Raw genomic sequence first — 21,947 nt, forward strand, 5'->3', positions numbered from 1 at the left:
TTCTGACCTATATGCAAAGTCCTGTCTTTGTGTGTGTGCGTGTGTCTGCATCCCATCCATTGGGGTGGATGGGATGCAGTTTGATCACCCCCCTTCTTCTGGGTCAGACTTTAGAGGCGCGAGGCAGAGAGTGTGACTAACAGCGTGACAACAACATGTGTTGGCCGAAGGAGGGGGATCAACCCCTGATTTGATTCAGGCGTGCTAGTGTTGGTGTTGGGGAGGGGGGGGGGTACAAAGGCGAGAGTGGCAACTGCGCCTCTCTGCAGCTGTGGGCCTACGTGAGCATCAGCAGGAACGCTCTCACTCCTCGTCTCAGCCCCCTCCCTCACTCGCTCAGTCGCTCTCTCTCATCTCTCACAGTCCCCTCTTCCTTTGCTCATTTGCAGCTTGTAATGGACCGATGACAGCCTCCCTCCCCCCACCCCCCCACACTTCCTCCTTTGTTCAAATCCTTGTTGCACTGCTCTGTCTTTTTCTCTATCATTAACTCCCTCTCTTCTCTCCCACGTCATGTTCCCAAACGGCGGGGACCTTGACAGCGAGAGATGTGTCGTTTTCATCCAGCCAACCGATATCTGAGACGACTGAAAGAGAAAGAAAGGAAGGCAAAGATCCTCTTTCCCACACACACACACACACACAGACATACACACAGTTGATCTGGCCTGAAATGACCTAGAAGGGGTGTGTGTGTGTGTGTGTGTGTGTGTGTGTGTGTGTGTGTGTCTTGCAAAGCAAGTTTACCCATGTCATACGTACGCACATGCAGTAGCATTCATGCCAATGCACACACTCATGTGACTACTCCTGTATCTTGAGACTGTGTGCAAACACAGGCCTTTAAGGCCAAGGTCAGAGGTGATAGTACGCATAAGATTTAGCAAGCATGAGACAGGGCGGTGGAGGAAGACGAGGAGAGAATTGAGGAATGAAGATGAGCAGGCAGAATGAATACACTGGAGAATGGATGCATGATGAATAGGAGAGGAGGGGAATGAAGGACAAAATAAAGTATAAAAAGAGTTTATACAATGTTGTGCATGTGTGAAAATGGGAGATGGTGATATCCGAGGAGGGTAAATCATAACAGATAAAGAGCTGAGCCGAATGGACTGACTGTCCTTGTGCTCCTGAGCAGGTGGATTTTTTGGCAGTGGATTAGGCTGGAAGGCCTCCGTAGATCGAGAAGAGCAGGTCTGACCTCTGCTGGCTAAATATCGATCTGCACCTGTCTTGCTGTGTTATGACGTTTTTCCTCTCTCTTGGTCTTTAGTTTTTTATGCATCATGTAAACTGATCTGTGAGTCAAGTTCACGCTCACCCTGTATACAACATCACTGTGTATCTTTTCCTGAAAAATGCATCTTTAATCCTGCGTTGAGTCATAATAAACGTCAGAAGACACAGAACCCAAACTTAAAACCGCAAAAGCTTGAGACTTATTTAACTTAAGTTAAAGCTGAAAGTAAAAAACAGCCTTTTGCCGTTAGAGGAATAAATGAAGCTGGTAAGTTATTAGAAGGTCGCATCTTAATAAACTGATGATACAGCAAAAACATTGCACTCTCCGACGTAAAGTGGAGCGTATGAACCTCAACTGTAGACTCAACAGGTCCTTCGGTGTTACTGGGCCTTTATGCCAGGTTTTTGGGTTAAGGCCACTCCAGCAAAACATGCATGTGTCCATAGTAGGAGTGTAGAGTCCTACCGCAGCAGTGTTACTCTATGTTTCCATTTATTTTAAGAGACCTAAGAACAAAAGTGATCCCACAACAACAGTTTTTAGTCCGGTGAGGTAATTCTAGATCAAAGATGGACCCTTGAGCATTTATTCATTTAGGTGCAGCAGTGTTCAAGCATAATGAAACTTTTGGCTGATAGAAAAGTGAAACTTTCATTTCAGTAGAAAAAAGACAACTCACTGAAAAATGTCTTAAAACATCTGTAATTTCTTAAAAACACATAATTATAATTCTGAACAAAATTCAGAAAAACAGGAATATCACCCTTCCTTGTTCTTTTCCTTAGCTTAAGCTTAAGGCAAATCTGCAGTCCCTGAGCTTAAAATGATTACATTACTTAGAATAGACAGTCTGATAGTCTTAGAACAGTTTATCAGCACGTAATGGGTAAGTAGAGAAATAAGTCCTTTGATCAAGTGACATTTTGTGATTATCAGATAATAATCACAATCAAAGGAAGACACGAGGAATGCCGTTTTCATCATCATGGTAAGATCCCAGGAGTCTGCCCCCTCTGTAGAACTGCCGGAGGTTCATTTTGGCGGGCGCGGAGACATACCACATGACCACACCAGTGGGGTTCACCGACACCACAAAGTCAGTGGAGTCTTTCAGCGCCGTGGTTTTTCCAGTGAAGACGTCAAAGATCTGACGGAGAATAAAAGAGAGAAAAGTGAGCGAATCTCCCACCATATTCGTACAAACAGGTTTTATCAACCACGTGTGTCCAGTGGATCAACACTTCCTGACATTCCCTCTTGTCAGTAAGGAAGTCCAGCAATTTGTGACACAGAGAGCAATCATGGGTACGAAATGTTGCATTAGTGATGAAGCCTAATGCACATTGCTCAGGAAGTAATGATGGGGCAGTGTGACTGTACAGAATCTCTCATTGATCAAGTGCAGTAGAGGATTCTTTTAGCCAGATGTGCAATTAGCGTACATAACCGAGTTTGTCTCTAAAGTGAGGAGACACCTGCCTGAGTGTGAGAGAGTTTTAAAGACATACCGTGTAGCTACCGGACGGGTAGGAGAGTTTTTTGAGGGAGGTTTGGTAGCGGTAGGGCATGTCATGGCGCCGACTGAAGAACACCAATGCACTGGCATTGTCTGACAGGGGGCGCCAGAACACTTCGATGCCACTCTTCTCCTGGAAGAAATAAATAACGAAAAGAAAACGTGAACAATGGCACAAAAACTGAGATGACGCATGCAGTTGTGGTCAGGAGTTTACACAAACAGGCACAGTATGTCATGACTGTCTTGCATCTGGAGCAGCGGCTCCTTCTTACACAGCAGCCTCTCAGTACATGGTGACGTAGCACACTGGACTGTGGACTCCAGCAGCCTCTAATTCACTGCAGACCTCCTTTATGGTGGTTCTGGATGGACTCTCAAACCATCCTGACCAGTCTGTCCTCAGTAGCAAGTGACAGCTTGGGCTTTCTAACAGTTCGTAGCAGTGACACAACTGCGACTGTGCACTTACTACTTACACATAGCTGTTTGCACAGTTGATCTTGGGACCTGCGGCTGCTTTGAAATGGCTCCAAGTGACTTTCCTGACTTGCTCAAGTCAATGATCCGCTTTTTCAGATCCGTGCTGAGCTCCTTAGATTTTCCCATTGTTGCTTTTGTGGCTGAGTCTAATGAGTGTATCAAACAAGCCCTGTTTAAATGGGCTCAGAGAAGTCACCAGCTGTAGTCAACCATAATCACTCACAAGAAGTTAAGAGGCTGCAAAGAAAATGTGGTTGACACAACATCACTGAAATTGATAAGTCAAGTTGCTATATGTATATATTTGTCTTATTTCCAGAAGACCTATAATAATTTGATAACCAAAATGCATGAATGTTTAATGGGACAAAGATGTAAGAGTAGTAGAAATCACAGGATATATATTCTTTACACATGTATGTAAACTTTTGCCAACAGCTGAATGTGTGAACAACAGAGGATAGAAAAGAAAAAAAGGACAGAAAAAAAAATACAAAAGGCAAAACTCCACCCAGGCAATCTCTGGCTTCATTAACAAAAAGCTGTCAGTGTGTCACCTTTAGGATGCGTCTTCCCTGGATACCCAGGGGGTCCTGGTTGATGCTGATGACCATTTTGTTCTGCAGGATGCTGCGGGCACCACTGCTGATGGTGCGCAGGTCATTGGACATGAAGAGGGGTGCAGCCATAATCGCCCACAGAGACATCTGAGCCCGAGACTGGTCCATGCTGAGGCCAAAGTCGCCAATAACCAGCTATGGAGGTCAAAAATCACACGATCAAGGAATATGAGATGAGAAACTTGTAGCACCTCTTTTTAACCAACTGGTAATGAGAGAGAAAAAAGAATGAAGATATAGTTAAGATAAAGAAAAAAGAAAGGAAGATCTGTATTTTATATATTTCGGCTGCCAAGATGGTTTGTTGTATCACTCACACGCACACACAGTATAAAAAGTGGAGTTTTTCCCTGTCAAGCCTCGAGTTTGTCATTTTCAAAATTGCCATCTTTGATTAACAGCACATGATGCACAAGTTTGTTTCCCCCACCACTGAGTGGTTATTCACAAGGTAATATAGCCTTAAAATATACCCTGCTTTATCGTTTATTTCACTCTAAATGGGACCATGATTTGCAAAATTAACATAATGGTGTGTTGAAACTAGCAACTGAGACCATAAATTTATTAGGAAAATGTTTACTGAGGTACTGTGATGTAGGCTCATTTTCTTATATACTTCCACACAATCAGCATTTTTTGGAGCCAAGTGGAGTCGCCCCCTGCTGGCCATTAGAAAGAATGCAGATTTAAGGGACTTTTCAGACCCACAAGCTACGTCCACTTTTTTTTTTTTTGCACCGTTTCACTTCCAGTTAATGTTCCAATTGTACCTTTATCCTATAACTTTATTTCATTTTATAATTAGATAACTGAAGTCAGAGGATTGAAGGATTGTGTGCAAACAAATACTTGAGAAGTTCCAGTCAAGACAATGAGGCCTTAAATATGTGTAAAGTGTCAGTTAAACAGACCATATCAGGGTCGTTCCACCTTCCAGGTCCAGCTGCAGCTGAAAGGACATCCTGGTTCTCAAAGAACCAGTCAATAATATTAAGGACGCTGTCCCAAGAGTCCTCGATGTCGCCATAGTTACGCCACAGGTTGCAGATCTCACCCAACTGAGAGTAGTTTACCTGAAAGCACGTGATGTTAAGTATAAATATAAACTTTGGATTAGAAGTATTAAAACATAATGTTCACGGCAGAGTCCACTGCCACTATATATGTACAAATATGTCCTGCGGATAATATAAACTTAAAGACATCCTGGTAATACCTTAGGTGGCAGGCCACCCTGGTAAGCAGGCCAGCTGCAGGAGTAGCCAATGGGACGACCGGTAGCATTTAAAGCCTTTGACATGAGAGGGTAACCTGTCAAATAAAAGAACCAGAGTCAAGATCAAGATCAAGTCAGCAAGAGCACAACCCCGAGTCACTTCTTCCTGCCTCACCCTGCTCTTGCTCTGAGGCGTTCGAATAACAGCCATCAAATTTAAACATGTCCACCCCCCAGTCGGCGAAGGTCTGAGCGTCAATCTCGATCTTGTCCAGCGTAGTGCCGGGGTAACCCCCACAGGTGTACGTGCCCATGTCCCCGTAGATCCCCAGCTTGAGACCCCTGTCGTGCATGTAGCGTGCCAGCTTAGGGATGCCTCCTGGGAACCTGAGGCAGAGTGAGGGGAAAGAGGGCGGTAAAAATGTTGTGTAATCATCATCATTATCACATGTAAAGCACTAATTCTGTGTTAAATAAGGTAGCGGAGGACCTTCTCTAAATGATGGTACTTCAACATCTTCAACATCTAAAATCTTAGTAAGAACTTTAATAGTTACACCACTAGTGATACATATACAGTTTACAGTACATGTGCACTCAAATAGTGAAGCTCCAAAAAAAGCCTACAGTTGTTTATTCAAGATAATAACCACAGTGGGATTTTTTGTGTGTGTCTAGCTGGATTTGTTCCCTACTTTTTTCACTTGTATTTTACTGGGAAGTCATATTACTGCTGATTCAGCACATAACGCAGAATATACGACCGAAGCTTGTTGTTAGTCACATGATTGTATGACTGTCACATTGTGTTCACCTTGTTTAACTGTTTTATTGACTTACAGGCTCAGAAGTCACAGATACTTGTTTGCACTGACTAACAACAGCTTGTGTGTGTGTGTGTGAGTCTATGAGCATACGTTACACACTGCACCATTACCTTTTAGGGTCAGGCTGCAGCCGTCCCTCCTCGTCTCTCTTTTTGGAGGACCAGCAGTCGTCTATGTTCACATAGACGTAGCCAAGTTCCCTCCAGCCGTCCTCTGAGAGTCTGTCCGCCATGTCGATGAACAGATTCTCACTGGAGGAAAGAAAAGAAAGAGGTGACTCATAAGATTCAGGCCAAACAGCCAAACAGTGAGCAGAGAAAATCTGTGAACCACTTGCAAATGCACATTGTTTTGTTGATTGCACAAAACTTTTTCCAGTAAATGGTCAGTTCAGAGTGGCTTGTTCCTACTGTGCAGTTACATTTGATTGCATTTAACTGCATTTGAAAAAGTTGATACACAGTGAGGTGTAGCAACTTAATGCATTAACAGAATATACTGTGTATAATATCTCAATAATCTCTAATCGACTAATAATCAAAAGCTGGTAGCCCCGCTTTAAAAGAGAAGCTTTAGTGAGATCACATTGCGTAATACTCATATTATGTTGGCTTGCCTGATGCAGTTCTTGGGGTCGTTTGTACAGTCAATGTCACAGCGGTATCGTTCCCATGCCAACCAGCCCATGGGAGGGGTCCTCATCAGTCCATTGTCGAGGGCAAAGGTGACCACGGAGAGCGCCAATGCGAACAGAAGCACCGCCAAATGCATTCCTGCGGAGGAAAACAAAAACACTTGGTTGAATCAGATGTCAGTGCTGCATGTGGGGCGGCACAAAGTTACAGCCAGCTTGCAAGTACTGCAAATATATACTCTGAGTGAGAGGTGACGGGTGTCGCTCGCACTTATACACCCCCTGAGTGTCAGATGACTGGGTGTGACTGTGGCAGAGAGCAGCAACAACCTGCCAGGTGACTTTTGCCATCACACAGTCTTAAAATATCAGCTCACTGACTCAAACCCCAGCGATCATTACAGAGGACACAGTTATTACAGCATGGTGAATACAACACATGTAGAAAGAAATGTGCATTATCAAAAAGCACAATTATCATCATCTACAATACCTGGCACTAAAAACATTTCTATTAGCTGCATTCAAAGGTTGACTAAATAAATTAAATATAGATTGTGAAAACTGTTTGCTGGCATACATTCCCCTGATGAACATGGTGAAAAGATAAAGTTACTCACTGAGATCCACCGACTGCTCTCAGATCAGATCAGCACATCCGGTAACTTCAGCTCCTTTTTCAGGGGGAAAACAAACGACACTCGCTGTTTAATTCAATTCAAAACAAGGCCACTAGAGAAACACCTGAATGAAATCACTTTAAAACTGCACTGAATGCACCACGTCGGGCAAATGTACATCCACTCTGCTTGGTCTAGGAAAACACAAGATACACGAAATAGATTAATCTGATCCAAACAGGAAACACAGGTGACAAACACACGTGACTCGTTTCAAACACAGGTAGAGCCGCAGCGGCTAACACGCGAACATATAGCGTTAGCATTTAGCTTGAAGCTGTAAAAAATCAGGATGTGAGAGGGGAACTGATCAGAGATCAGCGATGTGGGATTAAATCCTGCTGAACCAACTCCACAGCATCTCTTTATCATGGTATTATTAATTTAAGAGAGAGAGAAAGAAGCGATCTGATTGGCCGAAACAAAGAAGAGATCTGATTGGTTGAGAGAAAGATACGATTTGGTCGGCCAAATAAAAGAAGCACTCTGATTGGCCAAAATAATGAACTGATCTAATTGGCCGAAAGTAAATGAACTCTCTGACCATTTTAGCCACTTCTTGAAGGTACTTCAGTTTTTAGTGTTTAGTTTTAGTCTTAGTTTATTTTTTTTAGGTTACTCTTCCAAAAACTTAGCACCACTGTTCAGGAGTATCATTTACCTCATTAAAGCTAAGCTCTCATGATAAATTGTCTCCCTCCAGCTTTTTGTCTGAGGTCTGTCCTCAACTCAACTTTAATCTCCCACTCCGTCTCTCGTGTCGGGTCCAAGTACAAGCTATTCTTTAACAGGCTATGAATTTTCATACAATGATTAGCTACCTTGATTCTGAAAAGAGGAAGTATGCACGTCCCTGCCTCTGCCTCTGCCCTGTCCTGCCCTGCCCTGCCCTACTTGTGGTATGGCTGCGCTAATAACATTAGTCTACAGCTGTCAATATCAAATTAATGCAAGTTGGTTTGGCTTTGCGCAAGAGATACCGGTGACTCCATTCATGCACTGGCAGATGAGCGGCGCAGCGGCTAACATGTAGCGTTAAGCATGTAGCTCGGAGCCATAAAGAAAGAAGTCTTACGTCCTCCAAACCAGCTTTCACAGAGTCACGTCGAAACGGAGGTTTAACGTGGACGCCCTCCTGTCTTCACTCCGCTCAGACCTTTGAATACACCCCGTGATAAACTCCTCTCCAACAGTGAACCGACGCCACACAGGGAGAAAACAGCGAGCTGAGAAGCCAGAGTCACGTGACATGGCGCTGCAGTCAGCTGACCACAGAGCCGGGCCGCGTCCCATTATTTGTATTACTCGACTTGGATCAGTCCTTTCCATAGATTTTACAAAAGGAATGTACACAGTAATGCTTTTTCTGGTTCAGCGTGGGCCGAATGATTATTGTTCCTTATTGTTGTTATTATAAAATAAGATTTAAAATTGGATAAGATTGTTCGTTTGCCTTTACTACACATTTAAACCTAACTGGTAGCTTGTGAAAACAGACATGTTTTTAGTCTTCTTTTTAAAGAGGACAGTGTGGCAGCACACCTTAGTTAGTGCAGTACCACAATGACTGAATGTGACATCTAACAGGAGAAGGTGGAGCCTCTGAGCTCCACTGGCAGCCACAAGCAGTCATGGCAGAAACCAGCCTGGGTAAGATCACCTCAGAAATACACTTCAAAAACTGGTCACAGCAGAAGCCAAACTTGAGATTTTGAACACTGTATCAGATATCTATGCTGCTGCTCTCATGTGATGGACAGAAGTCTTTTCTGAACAGGAAGTAAAATCTGCAGCCATGTCACAGAGTTGCTTTTCTGATCATATTAACCAAACTACAGACAGAGCATATGTTACTGCACAAGTTGCTATTTTTTACAGAGAATCAACTGCACTGACACAGATATGTAAGTAATGAGATGGTCTGTTGAAATATTTGTTGTTCTTCGGTGGTTAATAGAGACTTCCTGGTTTAAAGTTTCACCTTGGAGCCAATCATGCGTTTTCACTTTGCTGTTAAAGTGATAGTACCAATTCACATCAAGCGGAAAACACACTAAAGTACTCCATTACAAGTGTAAGTCCTGCATTCAAAGTTATATCAGTTGTGTGAATATACTTAAAGTACAACATGTAAAAGTACTCTTAATGTAATTTGACATCTTTCTCAGTTTCTACACTATTACAATGAATATTATCAGATTGGATTGTTGATGCTTTAACATATAAGCAGCAGTTTAAGGTGGCAGGTGGAGATTATATACTGTTGGATAGTGTGATCTATGACTTTATCATATGTTTTGTTTTAAAAAAAATCTTAATGTACAAAGCAACTAGTAACTATAGCTGTCAAATAAATGTGGAGGAATAAGAAGTACAGCTCTTCTTTATTTATTATATTCCTATTTTTATATAATGATAATTATTATCAATAGGCTACTGTGTGTATCAAAATGAACAAAGAACAAAGAGCACAGTAAAAAGAAAAAGAGCTCCAAAAAATTTCCCATAATGCAACTCAGTGCTAACTTTCATTATACTTTCCCTATTTGGTGAAATTGGTATGTCACTTTAAGTGCAGCATTTCCGTGAATGTACTTAATTACTTTAAACCCTTAAATCCTCATGTCTTTTCCCCACCCAGGTGTTTTTGGTGTGGTGAAGACAATCCTACAAAGCGCAGCAGCAGGTTTTACTTTTGCCGAAGCTGCTTTATTTGCACTTGTGCCCACACTGACTGAAGATGACGTCCTGCTGACTGCTGCGAACCTGGCTGCTGGGCGAGTCGGCTCCACGGGGGTCGGGGTAGTGACCGCATGCCTCGTGTTCACCTCAGCGCTCATTTCTCTGGGATGTGGGTTCCTCCTCGCTGCCATGGCGATGAAGCTGTGGACTGCAGGTGGAGTGAGGTTGCCGTGGGTAGTTGAGGCCACAACAGGAGCCTCTGTCGTGGTGGGTGCTGTTTCTACTGGAGTGGCAATGGGCATCCTTCCCCCATGGATCTGCATCGTCGCCCAAGGCATTCTGGTCCTGATAGTCTACTCATATTCCAATATTAACAACGTGACAACAGCTCTGTTAATCATCTTCACCACTCTGTACCTCAGTATCGAATATGGAAGAATGGGAGCCATAGTTGGACTCTACGCCGTTGGATTGACCATCTCAGGGCTTTGTGCCCTTCGAAAGGCTCTGACAGAGAAGATAACACAAAGACCAAACACTGAGTGCCGACTTTTGGAGCGTATATTCTTCTACTGTGTTTTTGTGGGCATACTGGGATTTTCAGTAGGAGTGGGAGCTGGTGAAGCAGGAGAAGGGTCTGAAGCAGAGGTGGTCTTGATGCTGCAGTCTGTCCTCTGGGTGACCTTTCTGTCTGCAGGGCTGCTAGGGGCTGGCCTGGGAACAGTGGCCATGGTCGGGCTGGGGCCAGAGGCGGCTGGAAAGGTCGCTGTGGGAGCTGCTGTAATATCATCAGTTTCCCTGAGAATCATTCTGCAATCAAGCTCCTCTCTTGGGTCCCGGAGCAGTGTGGGGGGAGTGTTAGGAGCAGCTACAGCTGCAGGGGTGTCACTTGGGGCTGCAGGCGTCGCGGCAAGACAGGCGTTCGGATCAAGAAATTCAGCTTTAGCAGTTTTAGGTTCAGTTGTTTGTGGTGCTGTTCTTGCAGTGCGAGGTGTAACTCTGACAGAAACTTTGCCAACAACATCAGAACTTATAACAATCACCCTCGCTGCAGTAGGGGCATTTGTTCTGGGCGCACCAAAGAGTCCATTTCACACTCAGGTTAATCTACAAAGGGGCCATCTCACGGGGCCAGAGCTAATTAAAGGCATCGGCATGGAGACGGTCACCGCAGCAGCAGCACCTATCGGAGCTGCTGCACTTGGGGCCGCAGCGCTGGGTACCGCAGCTCTGGGGAGGCTGGGGACTGTGGGAGTTCTGGTGGCTATATTGTTGGCTTTGGGAAGTACTCTTAGTGGCATGATAGGAAAATCACCATCGACAACAAGCGTACACAGAGACTGACTGACCCTTGAGTGTGGATCCTGCTGGTCACCAGAGTGGTCACACAAGACAAAAGAGAGACAATTTGTATGCATCTGCATGAGTGTGTTTGAGAAGACTGGTGTTTGGCATTATGTCAAGTCCACACTGACATAAAAGTAATAATCCAATTTATATGTGAGCTAAATTGCCTTCTCTGAAATCTACAGATATTTTACATAAAAAACAGTTTTACTAATTGTCCAAATCTGACAATTGCACCATAAACATGTATTATTAGGACCACTTGTGGTGAATAAAATAGATGCAACACGTCAGCCAAGTCTGTGTTTGTGTATATATATTCACTGATATTCCTATTGTCAGAGAAAATGTAGCACTGATTACTGGAAAACACGAGCGCAAATAAACTGACATTTGTGTGAATTTTTGCAGAAGGGTCCCTTTTCCTCACCTCTTCACGCCATCATCACATTTCCCAAGACATGACTGCAAGCTGCCAGTTACTTTGGTTTCATCTTAGCAACAGTAACAGAGGACTTGCTGTTTAGAAAAAGGGGGAGGGAAGGGGGGAGGAGAGACCAGCAAAGAATAATACCCGAAGACTGGGAAGCATCTTAGAACAGAGACTTGTGCATGATTGAGAGAAATATGGATTTCAATACAATAATTTCTGCCTGTTTATACTCACACTGAAGTTGTATATATGTTGCATGCAAATGGATTATCCACGTGTGGCTTTTGTTGGTCTACCATGGCAGCACACAGGACTTCAGCAGCAAGAAAGAAGAGGTGGCAAAAAGCTTTTCCACTGAAACAGCCTGGGGACACATCAGCAGCTCCACTACTGTGAGAAGATCTGAGAATCCAATATACTTTTAAGGAATTTAATGGCACCCTGAAATGAAAACATGGCAATAATCTCAAAGGGTAATGGTGAAAGTAGTCATCTAAGTAACTTTTAACCGTTACTTGACACCCTGGGATTTATGGATTTAGGATTTATTTTCTGCACTGAGCTATTTTTGATTGAGATGGATGGATTTACACACAAAGTTTGACAATCATCCCCAAAAGTAGCACAAAGATGGATTTTGGCGCTCTGTGCACTTGAGGAATGATGTACTTCAGTATTACTTCATGAGGATTAACTTCATTAAACCAAAATGTCTCTGAACCGGGTCCACACAACAGACACGGAGCAGTCTGCAGAGTACTCAGTGGAGTACTCAGTGTCGGTTCCCAGTGACTCCAGCCACGGAGCGGCTCGGACGCGCGAACTGACGGTTCTCCAGTCTGGCTGCGGCAGCTGCCTGCCGCGCGCCGTGCGCCTCACTTTTACGCCAGAATCGCTGGAGAGGCTTTACCAGAGCTACTTCCGCAGACAGAGACAAGAGAACCTGCACGTGTTGGCGATGTTTGCTGCTCTTTTCAACAGCTTCATCATCATCATGTGCGCGGTGGTGTACACCGAGGACAAACTGGCCATGGTGGTGGTGGCGGCTGTGGGGCTGGCCGCGGACATCCTGCTCTACGTGCTGTGCCGGATACACAAGCTGCCCTCATCGCCAGTCTCACGCGGGGCAGTGCCGTACATCCTGTGGCTGATGATCACCGTCCACGTCTTGTGTTACATGGGTCTCAACTACGAGCGTTTCCCCCAAGCGAGCGACTCTGTGGGCTGGCAGGCCTTCTTCAGCTTCTCCAGCTTTCTGACGCTGCCGCTGCACTTGGTGCCCCTGCTGCTGCTCACGGCTCTCTCCTGCGGCGTACACACCCTCGTACTCGGGGTGACTGTTGCTCAAACGCTTGAGGATAACCTGCAGGGGCCCATGCTGGTGAGACAGGTAAATATGGCTCTCAGTCAAGTGTTAACTTACAGCTGATCTGCAACTTAAAACATGAGAAAGGCCCCAGGTGTCACAGGTGGTCACAGGTGTGGACGGTGATGGGGAGGAGTTGGGGTGTGCAGGGTGCAGGTGTGTTGGACATACTTTCTTTTCTTTTTCACACTTTGTTGTCACACTCATCCAGAGTTTAGTGCCACTAAGTGGAATGCACTCTCAGAGATCATTAAAGTTTGAATTCATGAAATTAGTCACAAGTATTTCAAATTCTATAGACTGTAATATTAACTGCATTCATTTTGTGCAACCAAATCAATTCAGTGGCATAAGATTTTACTTTTTCATGTCATATAATGAATTTTGTGCCACAACACATACAGTTGGTGGCACAAAGTGTGACTCATGATGCCCCAAAGTCAAAAGTAAAGCAAAATGTGAAATGGAGACAAAGAAAAGACACAATTATGGTTTTACTCCAACCAGCAAAATGAGTCACTGATTATGTGTTTCTTATCCTCAGCTTCCCCATTATATCTATGATCCATCCTAAGAATATGAATTACATTAATTATGACACATAATGTACACTTATGCTTTTATTTTGAAAGGCAACCAACCAGAGCTTCCCCTAAAAAGTTGGTGTTAAAAGTCTGTTGCTATTATGACAATAGTTATAAAAAACTAACCACCACACACACACACACACACACACACACACACACACACACACACAAATATATTAACACACACCCTCTCTTCCCCTCCACAGCTTCTAGCCAACATGATGCTCTACTTGTGCTCAGCCGCAGTGGGTGTGATGTCGTACTACATGGCGGACAGGAAGTACAGGACAGCTTTTTTGGAGGCTCGTCAGTCACTAGAGGTCAAACTCACTCTGGAGGAGCAGAGCACCCAGCAGGTAGGTGGGACACACACACACACACACACACACACACACACACACATACACAACCATAGGTAAACTTTGCTTAATGAGATAATACATTTGCTTATTTGGGAGCAACACACACACACAAATACACTTGTGCTGCCTAATTATATGCTTTGCACAGCCGAGGGCTAATAGGTTGATTAGAGATCCTGCTGTTTTCACCAGTGGAGCCACCGTCAGGGACCTGACACAGTACAGTCAGCTTATGCTCTGTGACAGTTTTTACTTTCACTGTATTTGATTAGCCACTTTATTACTCTTTTTGTTGTTAATTGTCTTAATTGACTTGTATGTAGGCTGTGGTTAGTCTCATGTCTCAGTCTCAATAATATTAAAGGAACTGTCAGTGCAATCAAATTGTAAATAAAAAGGCAAAGATACGCTCTTTCAAAGCCTTTTTATGATACTGTATTTCTGAAGTCAAAGATAATGTAACGTCTACTGTCTCCAACCCTGATTCTAATTATTTAATTCTTCTATTTGATCCTCTCTTACTTTCTGCACGTTCACCTCATGATTCTGACTGTCCAATTAGTGGTAAAAAAGAGAGCAGACCTGTGAGAGATGTTTAAAGCAGGGTGGGAAAGTGAGTCGAGGTGATATGTAAACTGGGGGGAGTGCAGAAACAGAAACAAACAGAGAAGGAAAGTGGAATTCCCAAAGTGACTTTTCAGAGAGGGGTTTGGTAGGTGACAGGTAAAGTCAACCAACCAGAACACATCCGAATAGTTGTCAGGCTATCTTGAGACTGCTTCAGTCATGCTATGCGCACACACACACACACACACACACACACACACACACATGCTCACATAGGGACAATTTATCCTTTCTTTTTTTTAACGTCTGTCATTACTGAATATGACAAAATCTGCTTTCCTTCAACCGTCTCCATGCAGGAGGAACTATTACTGTCCATCCTGCCCAAACACATCGCCGACGAGATGCTGCAGGGCATGAAGAACCAGGCCAATCAGCAGGAGGTCCAGCAGCAGCAGTTCAACACCATGTACATGTACCGCCATGAAAACGTCAGGTCAGGGTCACAAAATCAACCTTTTTTTTTTTAGTTTTCAAGGCTCTTAAGAGTCACAATGATCAGCTTTTACAGCTTGTTAATCGTTACTTTGGCATTCACTTGTGTTCCAGTATCCTGTTTGCTGACATAGTGGGCTTCACCCAGCTGTCCTCCGCCTGTAGTGCCCAGGAGCTCGTAAAGCTGCTTAATGAACTGTTTGCCCGCTTCGATAAACTGGCAGCAGTGAGTGTCTGTTTCCCCTCTTTCTAATGAATGCATTTTTTCAGTTCATGTGCTCATCTCTCTTCCTCAAATAAAACTAAATGGCTCAAACCAGTAGGAGTACTAATAATGTTTTATACGGCTGATATGTCATTTACTGTGTTTTTTTCTTTCAAGATATTGCCAACGTTTTGCTTTGCTACAGTTTATTTGAATATGCACAGCTTCTCATGCTCTGGCCTCATCCTGCAGAAATATCACCAACTGAGGATAAAAATCCTCGGAGACTGTTACTATTGCATCTGTGGTCTTCCTGACTTCAGAGAGGACCACGCCGCCTGCTCCATAATGATGGGTCTAGCGATGGTGGACGCTATCTCGTAAGTACTGATTACACTTTCACTGTCTCAAAAATGTATTTGATGAATATGGCAGAAGCCGAGGACGGACACGAAAGACAACGTAGGCTAAGAAAAGAGGGCTTTTCAAAGACTTCAAAGATACAACAGAGGTTCTCCGCCTTCCCTCTTGCTCCAGGTACGTGCGAGAGAAGACTAAAACCGAAGTGGACATGCGTGTGGGCGTTCACACTGGCACCGTGCTGGGTGGAGTACTCGGGCAGAAGAGGTGGCAGTTTGATGTTTGGTCCACAGATGTAACTGTAGCCAATAAGATGGAATCTGGAGGGATTCCCGGGTAAGACAACAGTACTTTATTTCACTGTTAAGCCATCAAATTCTGTCATACATTTTATATCAAAAGGTTTGTGTGCTACGCAGGAAAGTGCACATTTCCCAGAGCACCAAGGACAGTCTGCACGGGGAATTTGAACTGGAGCCGGGGGACGGTGGAGAGCGGTGCGAATACCTACTGGAGAAAGGCATAGAGACTTACTTGGTCTTGGTGCCTAAACAGGTGGCAAATGGGCTCAATGGAAATGTGAGTGATTCATACTTTTCAAACACTCCTGTTTTTATAGAGAATTTGACTTATATCAAATTAATAGATGTTTTTCCTGTTTCTCCTCCTTCAGAAACCAGGCACATTGTCCAACAGAAATTCAAACCAGTTGATCAACACTACAGCATCCAATGGGAACACAGCCTCACCCCAGTCCACGCCCACTGAGTCTAAACACGAGGTTAATTATGATCTTTGTGAATTATGTCTTAAGTCACACACCAACACAAATAAACTAATTGATCGACTATTGTGTAAAATTATTGCTTTTGTCAATGGAGTCTGGTGACTTTGAACCGAGCGACATAACTGCCGTTTGTGGCTAAACAAAAAGGATCCAACAGGTCTTTCTCCATAGAGATGCTTTATGTAATGTTGTCGGACACTTTGAATAACAACTTAAGTCTGTCGACAGCAAAAGCAATCGCTTTGAAAGAGACATGTACTTTGATCTGGCATAAAAGGATTACATTACAGCCGTTATAATGGGCCGTGCTGCTGGCACTCACAATCTACTGGACTACTTCCAAAAGTCCTTTAGACCCCAAAATATATAAAAATAGGGCCCATGTTTAAAAATACTAGAGTTATCCTTAAAATTGCCAAAAAGTGCACTTTATAATCTTACCTATTCTATCTCTCTTGCTGACAACCTCAGAGGAATAAGGTGGTTGAGGAACAAGTGATCAACAAACGACTGCAGCAGGAGCTGCTGGAGAGAGAAACTCAGCAAATGTAAGAACACCGTCGGTAATAACCGACCACCTCAAAGGTTTTTTTCACCCCTGCTTTCAGCTTGTCTACTCTCAAGCCCTTATTAAAGTTTTTTTTCTCCTATTGCCATATCTGTCCATATTCCTCAAAGAATGAAGGATCATCAGATCAACAACATGTCATTGCGTTTTGTGGACGGGAAGTTGGAGGAGCACTACTCCTCAGAGAAGGAGAAGCGAAGCGGAGCGGCCTTCTGCTGCTGCATCATAGTGCTCTTCTTCATTACAGCAATGGAGGTGTTCATAGACCCACTGTGAGTTCAATTTTTCTTTCCGTGTCTTAAAAAATGCATTAAATACTAACTTGATTTGAAAACCAAATGCATGCAGACTTTGAAATGCTCGCTGGACATCTGTGGATTCATATATGAACCAGCAGTGACTTAAAAAAGTCGGACCAAGAAATTGACTGAAGGCGTATCTGCTTGTTCTAGGCTGGCTGTGAACTATGTGACTCTTGCAATAGGAGAGGCGTTGCTGCTTATCCTTGCAGTGTGCTCACTGGCCGCCATCTTCCCCAGGGTGAGAAAACAATATTGGTAAACACGGTTGTGGTGATGAGAAACACAATTTATTGATCTTAGTATTAGTGAAACAAAATTGATGGCATCTTTATGAAATATGTTGGAATAGTACATTGAGTTTTTCTGGGGGGTAACAGCATTGATGTTTGTTTGTCACAGATGTTCTCCAAGAGGTTGGTGTCTTTTTCAATGTGGATTGATCGCACGCGGTGGGCGAGAAACACATGGGCCATGGCAGCCATATTTGTTCTGACCATGGCTGTGATCGCTGACATGGTACGACTGCGAAACACTAATGTTTTCTCTCACAGCTTATGTAATTAGCATGTGACACAAAAGCAAAGTACACCCAACCCTAGAGTGCGTGTGTGTGTGTGTGTGTGTTTCCATTTGTGTGTTTGCACTTTGTCCTCATCAAACTATCACTGCCTTTTATGTGTCTGACTACCTGTTCCCAGTGGGTTCCATTAGTTGTCTGTCTCACTGCCTGCTGGCTCATTTGTCACTCCCCCACGGGAGCAGCCTGCTACACACACTGCTGCCTTCAACGTCTGACAGGACCACAGGATGCTGAAGTGAACATTCATGTGTTTCTTTTCTGTCTTAGCTGTCATGTAGAGGTGACAGTCACGCTTGGACAAAAACGCTTGGAGAAAAATGAACATGTAGCTAAATAATAACCAATATGACCCAACTCTATTCCGTAAATGTAAAATTTTAAGTGCCAGCAGATATTATATTCTGAATGTGACTCAGATTCGTGTTTAACAGTTGAATGCAATGAGTTGAACTCACAAATCATGTCCTAGTTATTAATACTGGGCTTCATCACAGGTGAAAAGTACTCATGCAGCTCTTCTCTGATGTTGCAGCTGAGCTGTGTGCCACCGTCCCTTCGAGTCTTCAACAGCTCCTCTGGCCCTGTGTTGGAGTCGCTCGGTGACCGAGGCTGCGCAGAGAATCCAAAGCACTACAGCTTCATGGCTGTGATGTCGCTCATCGCCACCGCCATGTTGGTACAGGTCAGCCACCTGATTAAACTGGGACTCATGGTGCTGGTCGTCACAGCAACTGGAGCTGTTAATATCTACAGCTGGCGGGACATATATGACCTGTATGACTATATACAGTTTGCCCCACACAGGTGAGAAGTGGGTAAAAGAGATCGACGAACAGTTTGTTTTTTAATGTAGTTTTAGTGAACATAAATGAATAAATAGAGAAATATGTTGCTTTGCTGGTATGTTATTGCTTTATAACAATACAGTCATGAGTCCATAACTTATATAACCATCACTGATATTACCAATGTATTATTATTTATTCTGCCTCTATCTTTGTGCTTCCAGAACATCCATAGTGCCATCCAAGTACCTCATGACCATGATGATTATTGTCATGATGATTAGCTTCTACTATTTTGCTCGCCATGTGAGTCACTTTCACCCACGCTGTATCACACTTTACTGACCCACAGCACGTCTGCTACAGCTTTGAAAGTCATCACCTACTGAGGGAAGCTTCCTCTAACACGGCATATCACATTTCTACAATGGTGGTGTTTTTTTCTCCAAATAACTTACTTACTTAAGACTAAGAGTAATATTCACTCCCTCTCTGTGTGTGTGTGTAGTTGGAGCTTCAGTCCAGGAAGTTGTTCCTGTGGAAGATTGGTGTGCACGACCAGAAGGAGAAAGTGTTTGAGATGAGACGCTGGAACGAAGCCCTGGTCACCAACATGCTGCCGGAGCATGTGGCTAAACACTTCCTGGGCACTAAGAAGAGGGATGAGGTACGTATGAACATGTGCTAAGTTGTTGTATCCTTTAGATATGTGGTTGTTTGGAGGCAGGGAGCACAGAAAGAGAGTGAGGAAAGTTAAACATCATGACGCTATTTAAAAGCCATTTCAGCTCACATTCTCATCAAATGCAAAAAAATCAACTGGTTAAAGGGGACTTAATATACCTTTATTAATTGCATCATTAAAGCACCATATGTGACACCTGTGCCTCATTACAATGCAATTTAACTGCCATCTTGTGGTCTATTGTGTAATTACATATTAGAGTTGTCTGGTGTGTTCTAATAGTCATAATGAGCTTTTTGATAGAAAAACCTCATCAAAGAAACAAAAATAGCAAAGTCAGGTTGTTTATCATTTGCAGGAGCTGTACAGCCAGTCTTACAGTGAAATAGGCGTGATGTTTGCCTCCATCCCCAACTTTTCTGATTTCTACACCGAGGAGAGCATCAACAACGGAGGCCTCGAGTGCCTGAGGATTCTCAATGAGATAATCTCCGACTTTGACAGCGTGAGTCCCAGCCGTGTTTGTACATCTGGATGTGTATATTGAAAACCAACTCTCATGTGACACAAAATGGGAATAAAAATTTGTTCCGGTGAAGAGTGGGAATAGATAGAGCTTTATAAATAGGCTCCACCTGTCATATGTATATTTCAGTTTTCTAAATGTATTGGTATTGTAATTACTGAAGGGATCTTTTTAATACTCATTTTTTTTCTAAAAAAAAAAAACTATTTGAACTCACTGATTTCTACTCTCTCCACCAGTTATTAGACAGGGACGACTTCCGCTGCATCACTAAGATCAAGACGATAGGAAGCACTTACATGGCGGCCTCAGGACTCACTCCAGAGAGCAACACAAACGGATACAGCAACCGCAAGGTGTGACACACCTGTATAACAACATATACATGTCTCATGTTTAACTGGTGCTGCATATGGTGATGATAGTTGGTGTGAAAGTTGTCCTGTTGTTCCACAGCCAGAGGACCAGTCACTGATTGAGCGCTGGCAGCACCTCGCAGACTTGGCAGACTTTGCCTTGGCTATGAAAGTCACCCTGAACAACTTAAACAAACAGTCCTTCAACAACTTCATGCTCCGAATCGGTCAGTGTGTGTGAGCGTGTGTGTGTGTGTGTGTGTGTGTGTGTGTGTGTGTGTGTGTGTGTGTGTGTGTGTGTGTGTGTAAACCTGTAAATCTGTGTGGACATTTGTGAGCGTGTATGTTCATGTTTCCATGTTGATTCCCTTCAGGTCTGAACAAAGGGGGAGTTTTGGCTGGAGTGATTGGAGCTCGTAAACCTCACTACGACATCTGGGGGAACACAGTGAATGTAGCCAGCAGAATGGAGTCCACCGGAGTGATGGGAAACATCCAGGTAGCACAAACACAAAAGCAGACACACAACACACTTGAATTTCTCCTGTTGTTACTCTCCATTTCTTATTTTAAGCTCACTTTAAACAACTTTCTGACTTTGCCCATCTCCTTTAAACGCTATTATCTGCTCTGCCCTCAGGTGGTGGAGGACTGCTACGACATCCTGAAGGAGTACGGCTTCCGCTTTATCCGAAGAGGGCCCATATTTGTCAAAGGGAAAGGGGAGCTGCTAACCTTCTTCATGAAAGGAAAAGACAAACCCTGTAACAATGGTGGTCCAGTGACCACTGCCCTTCCACACCAAGTTGGGGACCTTTCTTGACTATGTTCACATGGTGAATTAACCATGAACACGAGAGTACGCATGTGCAGAATGTCCATTCAGCTCAGTTTCTATCAAGCACACAGGTTATCTACCTAGATCTTTTTCATATGCTCTGTAGCAATGTAAGGCATATGGAAGTAGACCAAAACAACAAAATAACACTATCACAATCATTACAAGTGTCAGACATGAATTACTTTCTTTTGTTGTTTTACCTTGGACTCAGTTTTTTTTTTTATTATTTAAATAACGCAGCCTATTCACACTGTATTTATACTGTGTTAATAAAACATGTTTGAGCTAAATTTTTTATTTATTTTTTTTATTTGATTATTTGGATCTTGAGATGAGAAGGTGTGAGTTGTTGCTCAGTTGGTCCAACATGCTATTGTGCTTGAACTGGATTCTACTCAAGTCATCTGCACAATATACACATGCAGTTTTTGTGGTTTGATTAGATAATTGACTCAATATTGGGTTTAAGCGCTCTGCACACCCACACAATCATTCTGGCTGATTAGACTTGTGCTCAGGGTGAAAGTGATTAGTGCTAAATGATCACCAAAATATGAGCTAATAGAAATGGGGATTTGTCCCATATTAGCTATCACTGCAGCACAGTCTGTTCATGACCTTACAGTCTACAGAATAATTATAATCAGACAAAATGAGTAAAACTACCTGTGGAGGTGGAACAGGGCTGTGTTCCTGCCTTTTAGCTGCATCCAGGAGGCTCCAGAGTGCACGAGCATGCCTTGGTGTCTGACGGTGATACAGATGCTGTCATGGTAACCATGGTGACTCCTGTGGCTCAGAGACGCTCTCCCAGCTGGATGCCGCGATGCAATCTGTGGATCCTATTCAGGATGGAGAGCTCCGTCTACTACTGCCACTGACACAGAG

At 43.6% G+C, this 21,947-nt stretch overlaps 3 protein-coding genes across 4 annotated transcripts; 2 read left to right on the forward strand and 1 right to left on the reverse strand.

Annotated features, from left to right (window-relative positions):
* Window positions 1-1,929: 1,929 nt before the first annotated feature.
* On the reverse strand, window positions 1,930-8,315 carry naga (N-acetylgalactosaminidase, alpha). 2 transcript variants are annotated; one of them, XM_070849774.1, is made up of 10 exons: window positions 8,301-8,315; window positions 7,166-7,219; window positions 6,528-6,684; window positions 6,022-6,162; window positions 5,260-5,471; window positions 5,085-5,179; window positions 4,780-4,941; window positions 3,803-4,000; window positions 2,755-2,895; window positions 1,930-2,393 (listed from the first exon to the last, which is right to left on the reverse strand). In XM_070849774.1, exons 3-10 carry the CDS (start codon window positions 6,680-6,682, stop codon window positions 2,196-2,198), a joined length of 1,302 nt encoding a protein of 433 aa, XP_070705875.1. In that variant the 5' UTR covers window positions 6,683-6,684; window positions 7,166-7,219; window positions 8,301-8,315; the 3' UTR covers window positions 1,930-2,195. The 2 variants fall into 2 exon arrangements, with proteins under 2 accessions (XP_070705875.1, XP_070705874.1); XM_070849773.1 differs by lacking the exons at window positions 7,166-7,219; window positions 8,301-8,315 and having other exon boundaries at window positions 6,528-6,739.
* Window positions 8,316-8,848: 533 nt separating this feature from the next.
* LOC139218020 (uncharacterized) lies at window positions 8,849-11,765 on the forward strand. The gene is made up of 2 exons (XM_070849550.1): window positions 8,849-8,875; window positions 9,867-11,765. Exons 1-2 carry the CDS (start codon window positions 8,857-8,859, stop codon window positions 11,249-11,251), a joined length of 1,404 nt encoding a protein of 467 aa, XP_070705651.1. The 5' UTR covers window positions 8,849-8,856; the 3' UTR covers window positions 11,252-11,765.
* Window positions 11,766-11,821: 56 nt separating this feature from the next.
* Window positions 11,822-21,338, forward strand: LOC139217957 (adenylate cyclase type 3-like). The gene is made up of 20 exons (XM_070849468.1): window positions 11,822-13,077; window positions 13,847-13,996; window positions 14,929-15,065; window positions 15,179-15,290; window positions 15,522-15,649; window positions 15,807-15,965; window positions 16,049-16,208; window positions 16,303-16,410; window positions 16,888-16,964; window positions 17,095-17,256; window positions 17,437-17,524; window positions 17,686-17,802; window positions 18,399-18,670; window positions 18,876-18,957; window positions 19,160-19,318; window positions 19,695-19,841; window positions 20,102-20,218; window positions 20,319-20,445; window positions 20,593-20,717; window positions 20,859-21,338. Exons 1-20 carry the CDS (start codon window positions 12,397-12,399, stop codon window positions 21,039-21,041), a joined length of 3,291 nt encoding a protein of 1,096 aa, XP_070705569.1. The 5' UTR covers window positions 11,822-12,396; the 3' UTR covers window positions 21,042-21,338.
* The last annotated feature ends 609 nt before the right edge of the window (window positions 21,339-21,947 follow it).

The sequence above is a fragment of the Pempheris klunzingeri genome, chromosome 18 (genome assembly GCF_042242105.1).
Source record: "Pempheris klunzingeri isolate RE-2024b chromosome 18, fPemKlu1.hap1, whole genome shotgun sequence".
Lineage (NCBI taxonomy): Eukaryota > Metazoa > Chordata > Actinopteri > Acropomatiformes > Pempheridae > Pempheris > Pempheris klunzingeri.